At 47.0% G+C, this 16,423-nt stretch overlaps 1 protein-coding gene across 1 annotated transcript in view; it reads right to left on the bottom strand.

Annotated features, from left to right (window-relative positions):
- Positions 1–2,248: 2,248 nt before the first annotated feature.
- The window catches only part of LOC119448781 (ankyrin repeat and SAM domain-containing protein 1A), a 92,806-nt gene continuing 78,631 nt past the window's right edge, over positions 2,249–16,423 (bottom strand). The window contains exons 11-17 of the mRNA XM_049666500.1: positions 15,952–16,159; positions 15,447–15,565; positions 14,653–15,015; positions 13,814–14,011; positions 11,073–11,231; positions 10,836–10,973; positions 2,249–6,565 (exon numbers count right to left, since the gene is read on the bottom strand). Coding sequence (XP_049522457.1) covers positions 6,410–6,565; positions 10,836–10,973; positions 11,073–11,231; positions 13,814–14,011; positions 14,653–15,015; positions 15,447–15,565; positions 15,952–16,159 — 1,341 coding nt within the window. The 3' untranslated portion in view covers positions 2,249–6,409. The remainder of the gene's footprint in view (positions 6,566–10,835; positions 10,974–11,072; positions 11,232–13,813; positions 14,012–14,652; positions 15,016–15,446; positions 15,566–15,951; positions 16,160–16,423) is intronic.

Raw genomic sequence — 16,423 nt, 5'->3', positions numbered from 1 at the left:
GCGACGACCCCCGGCTCGACAGCAGAGAACAATATGGCCGCTGTGTCACGGCGGCGAATACGCATACCCTCCCGTTCTCCACATTATCACCACCGAGCAGTAATTCCAGAGCTCTGCGAGTACTAAGAGACGGCGAAGCCCGCCATTAAAATAGGCTGTCTTAGTAAATTATCCTTCTGCAATAGCAAAATATCACCAGCTTGTCGCGTGCGTACCTGACCTGCTACTTTCCCGTATAGTTACGAGGCGTGCACCACCGTTGTCGGGTTCCTGGAGGGCAAGACGACGCTGCCGCAGGCGTTCCGCTTCGTTTGCCCTAAACTCAACATCGCGCTCCCGCAACTCGGGGTCCGCGGCTCTTCGCTGACGTTTCGCCTGGTTTTCGGAAGCAATCCCGCTAGAATCGGCACGTTGACCACAAGCCCTTTCTCGAGCGGGTTCGCGGCGCCGTTGCTCAAACGCAGCATGCTCCTCGGCGGAACGCACCACGCGCGGTTTTTTCCATCCGGTCGCCGAGACTGATCTGAGAGAGAGAGAGATTGTGGTTGTGAAAAGGAAGAGGTGCGATCTGAGGCGGGGGAAGCCCGGCGGAGCGCGCGCCAACGCCCTTTCCTTCCCCGCGACACACCAAACGACCCTGATTGGTCGCGCGCGTCACGTGATCCGGCGCCGGCTCGCTTTCCCTGCAACTGCTCTACTCTGGGAGCAGCCGGGTTTTAGGTGCGAATCACCTTATGCGCCCAGGCTGTCGGCGTCTCCTGTCGTAATCGTCGTCACGGTAAGCAAGCGGCTTGTGCTCAGCACGCGCTCGTGCCACTGCTCCCGCGTTCGTCGTCTTCCACAGCTGGCTGCGTTGAAGCAAGCGTTTCGTGCTCGCGCTCAGCACGCGTTTGTGCCACTGCTCACGCGTTCGTCGTCGTCTTCCACAGCTGGCTGCGTTGCCGCTCATCATTCCAGCGTAGAATTTCACTTCTCTTCTGTCGTCGTAATGGGTAGGCCGCGTTTGCCATTGCTTAAGGCAGTATGAGCCTAATAGCGGTGCATCACTGCATACTTCGCACCTCCCCATGTTTCAGGTTAGTGGAGCTGCATTTCGCTCAATGGGTCATTTGACACAAATAACTGTGCGGGGCGGGTTTTTACAGAGAAAGCTGTATATGGCTAGGCGAAACGAAAACCTGTTCGTCCTATGTTTCTCTAAACGTCTCCATTGGCTGCGCCGTCAGTTACGTCCTTCTCTACGTCGCACCCAAGCGCGCGCGCCATCGGCAGCGCCGTTAGTGACGTCGTTAGCGAACGCGTTCCCGCCATTGCCACGTTGACGCTGCTCTGCCCGCAACGCCGTCTCCTCGACTCGCCGTTGTCGCATGCGTTCGATATCTCGAGTTAGCTCGGCGTCGTGGTTAGCAGCATCCGCCCGCCATTGGCGATTGCGTTCCACTAGAAACACAAACATGTAACCAATAATTGAGAAACGCTTCAATACAGCGTCGGGATTAACCCAATGCTAAACACCGGGGCCGCACGTTTCAGCTTCGCTGGTTAACCATCTGTACGGAGTGCTTGGGCGGTGTTCTTTTTTTTTTTTGCGTGACACCACCACCACCACCGCCGACACTTATGAGGCAATACAAGCTTCGCTTGAAAAGCTCTTACCGTGAGAAGTAGCTTGGATAGATGCAAGGCATAAGGCAGGTGCCGACGCCACCCTGCAGTTTGTGCACCAGCTCTCGCCTTAACGTCATGGATTTTGAGCGACAGCGGATTCTCGGCTGTAGGTGAATGTTTTACAGAGGACCTATAAGTTCCATTCTAAAAGGACAGAAGGCTTAACCTAGTAGATCCCGATCTTTCTATAGCCACAGTACGGCCCGAATACGAGAGAATACGTTAAAAAAATTCTCGACGTCACTTGATACTGGCGCTGGTTTCAACGCAGAATTCAAGAAATTTAAGGTGCAGTCTTCCTTCCTTGACAGTGAAGCCATTTGTAATAATCATAATCATCCTTTCTTTTCAGGCGAAACATATGGAAACGTTCGGAGCAAACGTTTCATCAAAATTCGAAAGCGAGCTAGTGACGCTTCTCGTAGCGCCTTTAACAAGTGTCAATGACTTAGGTTCAGAAACAAATCATGCTTAAAGGAACCTACCTCTGGACTTTGTTCCGACAGCGAAAATCGGCACGTGCACTTAAACACTTCATTATATTTGAAGTGCGAGACGAAGAAGCACACGCACACAGCTCAGCAGTCCAACTTCACGAATCACGTGTCACTTTATTCTTACAGTATACAAGTCTTTAAAAAGAAAAAAAAATGACGCTATACATCACATAACGCGCCAGTCACGTTGCAGCGCGTGCAAGTATATTTTATTATGTATAATATATATATATATACTTTATATATGTATGTATGTGTATAATATGTATAAGTAGAATATCGTACACGTCGAGCAGCGACCACGTCGCCTTGTCTTTAAAACATGGGAGGAAAAAATATTAACGCCGGGCGCCAACGGCTGACTAGGGGTGGCCGCAGATATTTCTGTGAAAGCCGCACGTAAGGTCCTTGCGTACAAACAATTTTTTTTTTCACAGCGAATGTCGCGCACACGGCTTCAAAGCGAAACGCCACGTGAGAAAGAACGGCCCAAACCCAGCCCGAAGAACTATACAAAGCCCGCAAGAAAAAAAAAAAAAAAAGGGGGGGGGGGGGGGCATTTATTATAGAGAACAACCCTACGTCGTTTGTTCATCACCGGTGTAAAACCGACGCGGCTATCTAGCACACTTGCAATATAAGATAAAAGGTTCTCAAACATCCTTCGAAACTTCAAACTCTGCTGCCACTTCTTGATTAAAAAAAAAAAAACATACATCAATCCCATTTCTTCCTCTAGCGACTGTTGTAAGCTGTGGGCCTAAAATTAGCTACACAGCACAATTACACGAGCCTCACCACAAGTACTTTCGACAAGCTTACGCTGTTCGTTGCCAGGACATCGGCGAAATTGTAGCAATTAAAGCACGCGTTCGTGGATAACTTTTCGGAAATTGTCTAGTGCGGCAGAAAGGAGTCTCCAGAACAGCGTATTGAAAAACTTCCCGTTGGTCGAGCTGGCTCAGAACAAAGAACCGAGGACTGGGAAGCTTGGTGGGAATAAGCGACGCGATAATGCGAAAATTACCCGGGTGTTGCGGCCGGCTTGCGTTCATCATGTTCCCGCGTTGATGTACCGATGATTGAACTGACGAGTACCACCTGATAAACCTGCTATAGTTAACTGAATATACAGATAAACTTTCCATACGGATTATCAGCTCACCCGACCGCTCACTGCGTTAGAAAAGGGCGAAGAGTTGGCGTTCTTTGGCCATACCTGCACCGTACAAATCCATATATCATCATGAAAAGCGCGGAGAGTTCTATCGAAGCCGGCCTTGGCTGCTCCGACAAGATTGATCATTGCACCAGGTCAGAAAGCCGTTAGGAGAAACGAGCCCCACACTACAGAAATGCGGCTTATCATTTACGTAGTCTTGCAGTTTTCCTGTCTTTTCCGTGAACAAGTTCAGTAAAATGGCTTGTGTACAAAGTTTACAAAGTTGTTTCGCGACACGAAAAAATGTAGCTGGTACGTGACGCTCCTCTAGTTTATGTAAGCCAACCCGGCCGTCGAGGTGGCCGGGGCATCTTATCTCATACACATAAAAGCCTGCGCGCCTCCAGAGAGTGGGAAAGAACACCGATGGCATGGTATAGCTGCAACTTGGCACTGTTTTCGCGAGCACCAGTTAGTTCTCAATGTCTCTATAAGGGTCATGCACAAGTCGGGAATTGACTTACTGAAAACGCAAGGACATCTAGCGGGCAATAAAAAAAGCTCAGCAGCGATATTAGTACAGCGCTTAACCGCCATTACACTCCGTATCAGTAGCCCCGTGCATTACTACCGCTATCTGTAGCTGAACTGCACAACCAGTAATGAAGAGCACGTGGTACCGCGGCGTCTAGCCACATCTACAAGCTTCGCCCTTCAGATGCGAGTCTAAAGCTTAAGACTTAATTGCGGGATGATTTAGACTTTATAGCCTCGAGGCTTTAACGTTGATAATGATCACCCGGACTTCTTGATGTCCTCTATCTCAGCATCGTTCTTGCCCCCGAAGCGGCTAAGTATACAGCGGCAGTGAACACTCGGTTTATGGCGGAGCAAGTGTGTGGGCTCTGTGTACGATCTTCGTACACTTACGAAGCTATCAGCGTGCGGTTGACTGACACCGACTCTCGGCGTAACTAGCGAGACGGAATACATAAACTGTTAACGGCATACACGACACAACCTCCACCAAGCGCCACCACGCCTCTACAAAGCGACCGGTTAGTGCAGCGCACCTTCGTTACAGGGGACAACGCGGCCCCATACTTGAGCGTGGGCTGCCTGCAACAACGTCAGTGCACCAATCTCTTAAAAAAAAAAAAAACAAGAAGCAATACGGGAAAGGAGGTTCCGGATGATCGGAAAGAGGGTCACCATCGACCACTTTGCGCTTCGCATACACAACCTGCTTTAGAAAATACATCACAGATTCGTTTAAGCACGAAACAGCAGAGCGCCACGCTTCAAGCTCCGATCTATTACCTATACATAAATATAAGCGCTTTCACGTATAAACATCTGGCGCGACACTGCTCAGCAGAGACCGCATTTATTTAGCAAACTACGAGCTGGATTTGGGCCGACCGCCGATCGCACGCATAGTGCGGCACCGCGTGCTACATTTTTTTTTTTTTTTCTTTTAGCCAACCGGTCACGGCAGACACCCATGTCGGTGTGCTACGTCGCAAAATGCAAATCCAAATTTTCCACGGTTGTAAAAACTTGCGGTGGTCCGAGACAGCACTCCCGAGTACAGGGGGGCGAAGCGAAAGACCGGACTAAACGTCTACAAGGGTGCAGCTCGAACAAAAATGCAACCGGTAGTTCATTATGTTCACATGAATGAAAGGCTCAAGAAATGCGATCACGGAAGCTGTAAGACTTAAAATCATCGTAAAGAAACCGGAGGGGCAAAAATATGTATGGAATCTTTTGGACATAACGACGCGTAAATAAATCGGGGAGAAAAACCTTACGCGCTTCGCGAAATTAATGCGACAGGGAAAACGAGAGCCGAGCGATGACATTTTTTCCCGTCGGCTCCCGATAGTCACGTGGAGTGATGATGCCGGGTGTATTTGTATCGCTCCAGCGTCACGGTCTTTCCTTGGGCCCGCATCGCTTACCCTAGTTACAACGGGGAGTGTTCCACAGACCACAAGAGCTGTAGCGCTAGCAGTACAGCTGACAGGTCCCTTGGAATGAGCCGCTGCGTTACAGCAGCTGTTTTCTGCAGTCAGTCATCGCCACCACCGCTGGACCGCGACCCACAGTCATCCCGTCCCGGTATAGGGTGACTACTGCGCGCGTCCCGTTATCCCTAAAACAAACCGTAGATGATTTCTCCAACGAAGCCCCGCAAGTTTCATACAGCCGGAATTCATCGTCGCCACGTCGTCGGATGTCGTGACTCCGGGCAAAGCTGCCATGCAGTTCCCGTTTTCTCCGGCCTTCCGACCCCACACTTCGAATAGAAAGCAGAACGTGGTCCACAGACAGGCGCTGCCGCTTCCAAGATGGCGCGCCGATGGTAGACCCGCATTGAGGGCAGTCGCAGCAGAGAACCGGAGCGCCACGCATAAGTGGTTCCGTTAACAAGACCAAAAAAAAAAAAAAAAACTCCAGCGGTGCGCACAGGTCGGACCGCGCTAAAACACAGCGTCATCACTCTGCCTTACCAGCGCCTAGGAACAAAACCGATCACTAAATCGTTACACAGACCATTGACACTCCATTTTTGTTTTTGCCCGTCCGTCGTGTCCTGACGCCATGGCAGCCGACAGAGAAATCCGAAAATCAAGTCCGTCGCTGCAGCGAGGGACTGCTGCTCAATGCCCACCAAGTTGTCGTCACTGGCTCTCCGAAGCACCACGGCGCTAGTCCACCAGTCTACGTAAGAAACGGCCACGCTCACGTGACCTATAAAGGGGCAGGGTTCCTTTGATACAAGCACTAGACACGACACTTGAAGCCAAGGCTCGCGCCAATGCGCGGTTCTCCGTTTTCTTTTTACAAGCGGGCTGCGATCACACTGAGACGAAGACGAGAGGTCTCCAGGCCGTCTCCATCCTTTGTTCGGTTGTCCGCGCTTGGTTCGGCGTCCTGAAGTGCGGCGGCGGTATGGGAACAAGACGACGCGGCCGCGACCGCGAGCGTGCCGATAAGGTGCAGCGATGGCGGAACAATGACTTGTGACAGCGTCTGATGAGAGGTTCTGTCCAGCTCAGAACCTCGTTGACAACTGTCATGTCCGGTGGGAATTGGTCTGCGGTAGCCGCTGGCACGAGTCCTGGTGGCTACCCGACGCTGCCGTGCCGTTGCCGCTCTGACCACGCAGAGCCAGCTGGTAGGCCACCTCGAACGCCTGGCCCAGCGTCAGAATGATCTCAGTGGCCAGCTCCTGCGGAGGTGCGAATAAACAAAGAAAAAAAAAGGGGGAAGGGGTCGGGTGGGGAGAATCGTCAACGCACGGGACCAACGCGTTAGCCGATACACCGGCACGGTTAAAGCAGACAAGCGGGGTATGGTGGTCACGTCAACGCGAGATTCCCTAACATATACCTAAACCTCACTAAAACGGGATCGTAGTAGGATTCCGCCTCCGTTACAACCATCTAGCTGACGCTGTGGGCATGCCGCCATTCGAAACGAGCGTAACACAACATGCTATAGGTCAAATTTGCAGCCTGTGGATGGATGGATGTAAAACTTTAATAAAAGTCCTGTGTGCGTTTTTTTTTTTTTTTTTTTTTTTCTCACTGCTTGTACAACACGCACCACAATGAAGCGTTTAGCCACAGGCATAATTACAGGGGGGGAAATCGACATCCTATCACGGGCTCGGCTTTTGCGATATAGATGGCATTTCTTATCTTCGGAAGCGATCGAGGAGTGCAGCCCTTCCAACGCCAACGACTGCCACCCCAGACGCGTCACTGAGGCCAGCTGCTTTCGTACCAAACGAGCTGGCAAACGACCGGAACATTCATTCCCACACGCAACAAAAAGCAAGCTACAAATAAAAAGGAAGGGGGGGGGGAAAAAAGTACCACAGAAATCAAAGAAACCAACAGAAATGAAAAAAGAAGAGGAGGAGGAGGAGGAAAAAAAAGCACGCCGTGGTGCGGGGATCCCCCCTCGAGCCAGTTGTTTTTATAGTTTCCTCAACTTCCTGCAGAGGGCGCCACCAGTACCGTTCGCGACGAGCATAGGCGCCCGTTTCCCGACGAGAGTTTCGATTCGCCTTTCGGAGCGAGAGCCGCTGAAGCTTGCCGAATGGCGTTGGTTAAAACTAGCGTTTCTTACCACGTGATTTTCTACTGTCTGTTTAAATATATAAAGCAGAAAATGAAGTTACTTGCAAATATTAACAGCAATACCTCCAAAAGACAAACGCGGAAATTAAGTAAGGCTAAATCAACATTAATTATATTCTTCTAACAAAAAAAAAAAAAAAAAAACAAGTCACTTGTCAAGGGCGGAGTTTTCTCGAGTGAGGAAAATGGCTTACCGTGAGGGGCGCGCTGCCTACCACTACCGCTTTTAAAATACAGATTGAGCTCTTGCTGACGAAGTCCCCCAGTAACCTGTCATAGCTACGAAACGAACATTTTTTTTTTTTTTAAGGGATGGTAGTGGCACGTACAACACTTATCCCATGTTGGGGTACTGATAATATTTCCTGTAATATTTTTTTTTGCATTAAATGAAGGCCCTGCTGCTCTATACCTTAACAAAAGTAATGGCAAACATCAGAGCGCCGGAAATAATTTAAAATGATGGCTTTCCAACAGACAGTTTCGGCATCGTTTACCAGGAGGAAGCCGTTTCATGACGTCACGACACAGTTTATGGTCACGTGGGAGCAAGACATTGCGACGTTTTGACACTCGTTCCGGCTCGTTCGGTCGTCTACAATACTGCTAATCGGCCCCTCACAATGAGTAGCAGCATACGAGGCGACTGAGCGAGCCGGAGCGAATGTCAAAACGTCGCAATGTCCTGCTCCATCATACTGTGTCTTAGCGTCACGACACAGTACACTCCTAGAAACGAAACCGAAACTGGCTGTAGAAAGGTTGTTCGATTTTTCGCCTATTACGATGGAGGTGGAAAGGAGGAAAGATACGCTTAATTCTGCAGCCCTTCAGGGAGCACGGCGCAGAACGCTCGTTTGCTCTCCGACGTGCGTTCGCTCCCCGTGAAAGCGCGCGTCCCTCGCGCCTTTTCACTCGCACATACAGCGTCCGGCGCGCGGCGACAATTTCATCGCCGTTGACGTCATACGGAACCTCATGGCGACGGCGACGGCAGAAATCCGCTTTGGAGTGTCCATATAATTGCTATCGCAATAGTAATTACACTATTCACCCAGTCATAACGCGCGCTTTTTTTAAATAAAATTGATCCGAAAATTCCCTGCACGGTTCAATCAGATGCGAAACCAAAACCGCCTTCGCAGCGTCCGCGACAGCTTACCGTCAGAGCAAGCGTCATGGCCACTGCCATCACAAGGTGGCGACTCGTGTAACGAGCTCACGGAGCGAAATGATGACGCGCCGCTTTCAGTCTTCGTTAACAAATTCGGCAGTTTTGAACACATTTTATGCATTAGCTCCGCCACACTTAAGTTTAGTTCATCCAGTATGGGTACCAAGACACCTGATAACATTAATCTTAATGAAATAGCTGATTCTCTATCCCGAGCTGCTTTTAATAGTCCGGTGATATCTGTGCTGCCGACAAATGCGCACATAACTGCCGCTAGATATCGGCAGTCTTCTTTGACCGACGACAGAAAAAAAAAACTCATCTGAAAAAAATTGATGGACTTTATGCATCTAAATTATTCTTTGAACCGGCAACGGCGTCCTAACCAACGATTTGAAGTGTCATTTACAAGGCTGCGCTGCCATATTCCACCACTTAATTTTTACTTGCACAGATGTCGTCTGGCAGGTTCCTCTTTATGCTGCCTCTGCAGTGAGCTGGAATCCATCGATCACTTTTTAATATCTTGCAAGCAGTTTTCTACTCAACGAAAACGATGTTTCGAAATTTTGCTTAGTAATCTAGGGCTGCCTTTATGCAATACTGTTCTACTCTCACTAGGAGCATTGGTACTAGGATATAGTCACAAGAACGTTTGCCGAGTCACTTATAATTACCTCTGGGACACAAGGTTACCTTATTAATATTTATTTTCCATAATTGATTTATTTCTTCTTCAATAAATTATCAAAATAAAAAATTCAAATAGCAAAAAGACAAATTCACAGTTAATAATAATATTATTCAAACTAACTTAGTTATTAATTCCGCCGACCCTACGCTTTAGGTATTTACCTGTTTAGGCAAGGCTGACTACCTTATTATAGACTATTTTATCTCATTTAGTATCGGTTTCTTTCTCAACGATTATTTTTTTCCTTCTTTCTTTGTTTTTTTATGCTACCACCCGGCTCGTGGCCTGTCCCCTACAGTGGGTTTGTGCCATTAAATAAGGCAACATCATCAGCATTACTTCGATTATGAAGTCTCATTCTATAATAAGTTATTTTACATGCTAAGCTAGCGACGAGCCGTGTCACATGCTTTTTGCATTCTGGAGAATCGCATGCATCACAGGGCTAACCAGAGAAGTGGTTAGTCTTGGCGAGGGCCACCATTCAGTTTGTGATTGTTGCAAACTCATTTGAGAAATGCAGAATATTGAACGCACTATCGACCATACGGAGGACATGTAGTCCACAGAGCGATAACGTGCTCTCAGAATTATGACGATAGACATGAAGTGTAAGTAAATTATTCTTTGAAGGTAAAGTTGGCGTGTTATCCTTTTCTTATTGCCAGAATCTGAGGAATGCCATGTTCTTGCTGAAAAATAGAGTGCACATGCAATTTCTACATCACTTAAAAGCTCTACTGCAATTTCTACATTAGCTTCCTGCTTTGAACACACAGAAAAGCATCACTGCTTTTCTCAGATCACTGCATCACGGCATCACTGATCACTGCATCACGGCTGCACGTTACATTCGTTCGGAGCTCTAATGCCATTTCTACATTGAAATGCCATTTCTACATTCCAACCTTTTGTGCTTTGAACACACAGAAGGTTGGTGCACATTCGATTCAGGGAGGTGCTAGGATCGGGCAAGCACTGCCAAATGAAACAGCAGCGTGTTAAGGCAGTTTTTCTGCCTCTTGTTTAATTCGGCCTGCCGGATAATTCGAGCCATTTCAACGGTCTCATCAGGCTCTAACTAAAGGAAGTCGGCTCTACTACAGATACAACTTGTGGACGTAATATTACGTCACATCACATTTTATGATTTACGCACATTTGTACTTTTATTATGCGACGTATGCATACTATGTTTTGGTCGCGAGTGTAAACGGTGAGCTATAGCCGCTGGTCATTCAGTAATAAAGACATTAAAATCTGCAATGGCTTCCGAGTAAAAATTGTCATATTTTGTGATGTAAAAGCATGAGGTAATGCTAATCGAATTAGATAATGCACACGTATATATTTCCTTGGTTGCAAATGAGAGCAATGGAATTCTTTCTAGCTTTCAAAGCACTGCCTGCTCTGAATAAAATGGAGTATAGATGCTTTAAATCCTGTGCTGTGGGTGTAACATGATGCGGCTATGTCAAACACTCACCATTGTCTGAGCGCAGAACACGTGACAGTAGTGATGGTTTGTTTGGTGCTCTTTTGTAATGTAGGCAAAGTGAGTCAGGTCTTCAGCATCTTGGCAGGCACAGTGGATATTCCGAATCTCATGTTCGCACACAGGGCGCTAAAGAAAAAAAGCAAGGCAGACACGAGTCAGTGTTTGCTTGCAACATTCAAATAATAATTCAGTATCACAGATCTGTATGACACTGAATCCACTCACCTTTGTTACAGCATCGACAAACTTAACTCCACGGTGTGACACTGACAGCAGCACACAGGGCACTTTGCCCATTTTGCGTGTCGATGTCTTGAGCTTGTGGATTGATTGCCGAGTCGACTCTGTTCCTTGCAGCTCCTTCACAAGCGTCGAGCCAAGGTACTGCAAAGCCATGCAGGTATGCATTGACAACTCAGTAGTTTAGAAGTTCAATTCCAATCATGGAACAAGCACAATATGTTGATAGCTTCAATAATAATGTTAGGTGTTTGCTTAACTGTGGCATGTTTTGCTTCCGTAAACAGAAGCAATAACGGGTTTGCCTTACTAATACAAAGCCATATTCCTTATGAAAATTTGCCTATCTAGTTATTTAGGGGATATTTTAATAAAGAATTAATAATGCCAAATACATTGCTGACTCTTTATAGTACAGTTAAACCTCGATATAACGAAGTTGACAAAATCGGCAATTTGCATCATTATACTGAAACTACATTACATTGAAATTCAACCCTTTATGCAAATAAGTACAGTAGCGGATAAACTTTTCTAACACGGAAGGTGTCGCAAAATTTTCCAAATAATCGGGCAAGCAGAAAAGGCAAATTTGAATAAGAAAAAATGCACTTTTGTTGAATGTGAGAGTCGGCAAGGAAAGATACGGTTTCATGCCGTGTCTACGATACTTTCACATCGGCGGTACGAAGCAAACCCAGCCCCGCTTTCGCGTCCACTCCGCCCCCTCGGCTGATATATCGTGTTGCCCCCAGTGGGACATCGCTATCATGAAAAAAATCATGAGCCATTCCACTCTGTGAAGGTGGATGACCAGCGAAGCTGTTTAACACACGATGTAGAGCACACGGCTTGCGTCACCTTACATGGCAAGCCGCTTGCAGCTGGCCTCTCGGGAACGATCTTCATCGGTGTTTGCCACCCGCCGATTGCCTTCTCGCATCTGTTCTTGCCGTCGTGATACTCCTCGGGAGTGCGCACTATACGCGGCCTCCCCATTACGACATGAGAAAAGAAATTCAAAATGGAGAACGGCAGCTTTTCTTGCCGACAACGCACGATGGTGCCTTCGCCCCGGGAGAGCGGAAGGAAACTAGGGACGCACGAGCTTGGAACGACGACAAAGAGGGCGGTGTGAGTGCAAACATGGCCGACGAGGGCTGCACAGCGGTAAATCTGAGAAACCATTATCTACCAGAGAGGCAACTGATCTTTAAAATGGGGCCCATTGATAACTAATTTACTCAAAATGCATATCCAAGTGACAAGACGTATAAGGTTTTGCTTAGAATGAAGCGATTTTACATCAAATTCGGGACCTGAGTTTGTGCACACGGAGTTGAAAAATCCACGGAACCCTAGCCCATAAACAGTTTCGCTGTAAAATACCGGCAGCGGGGAGCGAATGCTTCGTCTGCCTCTCACCTCACCGCGTCTCCGAAAATCCAGACTACGCAACGTCCAGTACTAAACTCGCGGGAAGACAGTGCATATGATGCCACGCTATCTCGGCACGCCCGCTCATTGCACACGCGGCATATTACCTCTAAAACAGAGCGGGCGGGCTGCGATGCGCTCATCCGCGCTGACAACCATGTGAAGCCACGGCTCTGCTAGAATTGAAGACACGCAACAACCTGCACCCCCCCCCCCTCGTGCGCGCTTGATCGCATTACGCGAGGTCGCTCCACTTCCCTCTTTTCCCTTGCACGCACCGGAAGACGGCACTTCTCAGCCACCATCCTTCTCGGCTACCCTCACAAGCTTTCACTCGCAACCGAAGTACACCGCGCGGGGCACGATAGGATCTTATCGCGTGGAACGTGCCGCGTTTCCACTTCGACGGTCACTGTTGCTCATGCTGCGCACGATTTAAGAGGTGCGTTCGCAAGCAGCCACTTGAAATTCAACTATTCGATCATCCGCACCCGCGGAAGTTTCCATTTATTGTCTCGGTGTTCCTTCACGGCGGCAGTGAAATATCGTTATACTGAAATCGTGCATAAACATTAATTTATATTGAGGTATTAAATAAATGGTGTATGGACAATTTATAAAAAGTTAAATACTTCTTTCTCTATGTCGAGAAGTCCGTTATATCGACGTTTAACTGTATCACTAACTAACAAACAAACTGCATGCATGTTAAGCTGTTCACTTGGAACCCAAACAAAAATCACCGATTCAAGCTGCCTCTTCACAAGTTTCAGGGTTAGAACACTATTTATATTGAGCACTAATTTGAATTCTTTAAAAATGAAGCTTGAGGTGCAAAAGGAAACTGAGTGCCTGGTGCAATGATCAGTTAATCACAAGTTAATTCATGGTGCTAGTTTTCAATATTACAGTCGACTATCTTCTTTCTCAAATAAATATTTCTTTAAATGACATATCACACCACCAGATGCACAGGTGGTATTCTCAAATGATCACTTTTGGGGATAGGATTACTTTTGCAGACATTGCGCGACTTCGCAATGGATGCATTGGCGTCTTCAAGTGCTCCCAACACTGTTCCAAGACAGCATGCTTGGCACCGTGCGAAAAGCGCTGCTGCCTAAAGATGCCGACACATCCAGTGCCGAGTCATGCAAAACTGTGCAAAAGTGACTGCAACCTAGAAAGAGATCATTCGAAAATAATCGTCTGTGTACTGCCCCTCTTGCACTTCCCAATCTTTCTTTTCACATCAGGACTATCACAATCTAACAACAAAAGCTTCTTACATGTGCAGTGTATTCACAAGAACCATTGATGAGCAGTTCTGGGTCATGCCTCCACTGGGCAGCTGCCGTGCTGGCGGTACTGTGGGATGCAGGAGACCGACCAGGATCACTCATCAGCTGCGTTGGCGGTCGAATGCGAAGACTGCTTGGTGCCAGCCTGTCATCGTCTTCAACTCCAAGCTCCCGAAGGCCCATGTTCTGCACAGGAAGCATCAACGCGGTAATCAGTCTAATAGTGTTTGAGGTCAAATGTAACTAGCTGTAGCATGAAAGCGAATATGAAAAATGTGACAGTACGCTGTCATTAACTCTCCGTCGAACACCTAGATCTACTACAAGCAATGTTTTCTGGAGAATGGACCTGCAGTGTGCAAGTGCAGCACTCCTGTTTCTGACATGATGCGATGAAAACTAAACAGTAGGTGTGTGATAATCATGTTAGACAACTTCCAGGTCAACAAACTGTTAAGTTTGGCTGATTGGCACATGTCTACCATAATGAAAAGAAGCTCAATGACATCTCAGAACATTGATAAGGATACAGTGCTAGGTTTCCGAATTGCATCTACACCAGACTAGCTGTGTCCTGTCTTTGCATTATTTTTTTCATTCCTATGTGAAGTTCTCACACTTGTAAAGTGCATGTAACAATACTGTGTGTGACCACCAAAGCCACTTTGAATATTGCAGTGGCAATATGCCGAGTTTTGTCTTGAGTCACCAAAATTATGAACTGTTACAATAATTAGAACTTTCTAAAGAATGTGCTTCAAACATTGTATTAGGAAATTTTTGATTTTTTTCTTTTAAAAAGCAGCTTGCTCACTGCTACGACTTACCAGTTTAGAGAGACCGAGGTCCAGCTCGTCAAGGTCAGCGTAGCTGTTGTTTGCCCGTTCACCCAATGATGCAAGTATTCGTTTCTGATGTCCAAGTTTGCTAATTTCTAACACAGTGTTCAGTTCGAGTTCCCAAATTTGGCGGCAGCGGTCCAGAGAACCCAGCCCATTGTCCCGAAACCGTTGTGCGTAGCAGCCAAGACCAATGGAATCTAGCCAGGCATCCAAGCCCGGATCCGATCCAGGTTCTAGTCGAGGAACAGGGGAAAGCTTCTGTGCCGCCGAGTCAACCATAAGCCGCCGGTGCTCGGCATTGGACACACCCATGTCTAGAAGGTCTTGGTCTTCCACAAGCCCACCTCCCTGAGGGCATAAAAAAAAAGTCAAAATATTTTCCCAATTTAAAAGGCATCAAAGAATACAAAACCCCCTTGAGACATAAAGTAAAACTTAACCGACCCACTCAAAAGTGTAGTTATAGGTTAGTTGTGTGCAATCCAAATGTTGCCACTAGTGATACCACTTGCTTTCCCCCCAACTTTCCTTCAGGTATGCACAGAGTTAAGTGCGCTACCATGACCTAACAACTGAGCATGGGAGCGTGACACAATATGTACATAATTGCAATTATCAGAAATTACAGAGGTTGTTTCTATTAAGAAAAATATGCTTTCATTTAAAACCTACAGGTTCATTTTTCTAGCAACATGAAGCAAGTCGAAACAAAATTAGCATAATCATTGCTGAAGCCACATTGAAAGTCATGCAGTGCTGCTAACCAAAAGATTTCTCACCAGAAACCGGACATCATCATATCCGTTCACCAGAAGCAAGTTGGCATACTCTGGAAGGCCAAGGTCTTGGAGCCAGTGTTCAATGCTTTCGGGGCAAGACGATGTCGATCCGTTCGGTTCTAAATGTGAGAAACAGAAAACAAGTTTATTGAATTTGGTCACACAGGCACAATACTGTTACTGCTTGTAGAGACACATTCAAAAGTGTCTTGATTACATCTTTGTCAAAAAAAAAAAACGAATTTCTTGGCAACTGTGACTGACAGCCTGAAATTGATAAATCTACTGCGATAATTGCAAGGCTAAGTCTGAACCACAGTTTTCAGTTTCAAGTTGCATGCCAAAGAAATTCAGATTTTTGGTCTGCGAACTTTTGACCACAAGTCTACTATAATGCTCAATATGAGCTACAACATGAAAGCGCATGGCAAAGAGGTTGCGCATTGCAGCTCGTACTGAGCACGACAGCACATCCCTGCTGATGAATATCCTTATAAATACTTGCCCGATTTCTTCTTGTGCTGCCTTGTAAGTGTGCGAGCAAACTCCTCCTCCATATCTCTTGCAAAAATGGACTCCCTTGCAATGCCACTCCCAAATGATGCCATGATGTCTGCAATCTCTGCCCACTCAGCATTTTCATCAAAGGGGCTTGCAGGCTGCTCTTGTTGCCTCCGTGTCTCTTCCACAGCTTCGCCGTCTTTCTGTGGTGTCTGCAACATGAAGAAATTTAATACAGAATAGGAGCAGCTAGCACAAAATTATGTTTGAATACTGCAGCAAGCAAAATCAGAGATGATGGAACTTCACAATGGTATTGTTAATTCTTAGAGTACAAGTACATGCACGATCAAATTTGTTAGCAGTCAGATGTGGAGCCCAATGCAACTGAAACACTGTTTCATAGACAAAGAGGAACACTAATACAAAGCAACAATTGCGCAAACAATTTTACCGATAGCATCGCTAAATATTCA

Source organism: Dermacentor silvarum, chromosome 4, assembly GCF_013339745.2.
Source record: "Dermacentor silvarum isolate Dsil-2018 chromosome 4, BIME_Dsil_1.4, whole genome shotgun sequence".
NCBI lineage: Eukaryota > Metazoa > Arthropoda > Arachnida > Ixodida > Ixodidae > Dermacentor > Dermacentor silvarum.
Note: the sequence above shows the minus strand (reverse complement) of the source record. Positions and strands in the feature narration are given on the sequence as shown.